The 1,038-nt window shown below is 53.9% G+C and overlaps 1 protein-coding gene across 1 annotated transcript; it reads right to left on the reverse strand.

The window, feature by feature from the left end:
- Positions 1-4: 4 nt before the first annotated feature.
- LOC104399298 (keratin, type I cytoskeletal 42-like) lies at positions 5-1,035 on the reverse strand (the record flags this gene model as incomplete). Its single annotated transcript, XM_010023011.1, has 4 exons — positions 5-151; positions 248-373; positions 612-773; positions 970-1,035. Coding segments are annotated over 4 exons (501 nt in total), but the record flags the coding sequence as incomplete, so codon positions are not given.
- Positions 1,036-1,038: the final 3 nt, after the last annotated feature.

The following is a 1,038-nucleotide window of genomic DNA, read 5'->3' on the forward strand; positions in this document are numbered from 1 at the left end:
GGAGCATCTTGTACTCCTGGTTCTGACTCTCCATCTCACAGCGAATGCTGGCCAGCTCCTCCTCTACAGAGTTGATCTGCCCTTGGATCTGTTGCAGCAGGCAGCCGTAGCGAGAGTCGGTTTCTGCCAAGGAGTTTTCCAGAGAGCCTTTCTGGAAGTGGGAACGCAGGAGTTGAGGACCAGACCTCTCCCCCCGCCCGCCGCGAGGAGGGAAGGGCCCTCATCCATCCTGCTGATGTCACCATACCGTGCTGAGCTGCGCCTGCAGCTCGATCTCCAGGTTCTGCATATCGCGCCTCAGCTCAGTGAGCTGGTGGCTGCTTGTCTGGATGTCCTGGCTGCTAGAAGTGACCTGACGGTTGACTTCTTCAATCTGCAGGAGACAACCCCCAAACACGCTTTCTGGATGAGAAAGCCCCTTCAGGGAGCAGGCTGGCTGGCTGAGAGGCAAGAGAGCCAGGGAGCCTCTCCCTTTCAGCCTGTCCTCATGGAGACAGCCGAGTCATTGCTCCATAGATCCTGATGTTCCACCCACCTTTGCCCTAGTCATTGCTACCTACATCGAAGCTACGTCCATGCTCCATCGTGGGAGCAGAGTCATTGTTTCGTACCTTGACTTCATACCACTGCTCCACCTCTCTGCGGTTCTTCTCGATGATCTGCTCATATTCGTTCCTCAGGTCATTCAGTATCTTTGTCAGGTCTTGGCCAGGGGCAGCATTGACCTCCACGCTCACGTCACCTCCAGTTTGAGACTGCAGCTGCCTCATCTCCTGCAGAGAGTTCAAAGGGAGAAGCAAAGAGCCCAGGTCATTGATTGTGTTGGGGGACTGTGGGCAGAGCAGTGTGAAGGCACAGAGGAATGACAGTCACATGAGATTAGGCTGAATTGCCTTGATATGTGACTTTGGGAACCCTGAAGAATCACAGGACTATGTCTTGGACACACTACTTATCATTGAATTGTACCTCCTCATGGTTTCTCTTAAGAGCAATCAGCTCATCCTTCAGGGACTCGAGCTCGGATTCCAGGGAAGA

This window comes from Nestor notabilis, unplaced genomic scaffold (genome assembly GCF_000696875.1).
Source record: "Nestor notabilis isolate BGI_N333 unplaced genomic scaffold, ASM69687v1 C14888795, whole genome shotgun sequence".
In the NCBI taxonomy this organism is placed as follows: Eukaryota; Metazoa; Chordata; class Aves; order Psittaciformes; family Psittacidae; genus Nestor; species Nestor notabilis.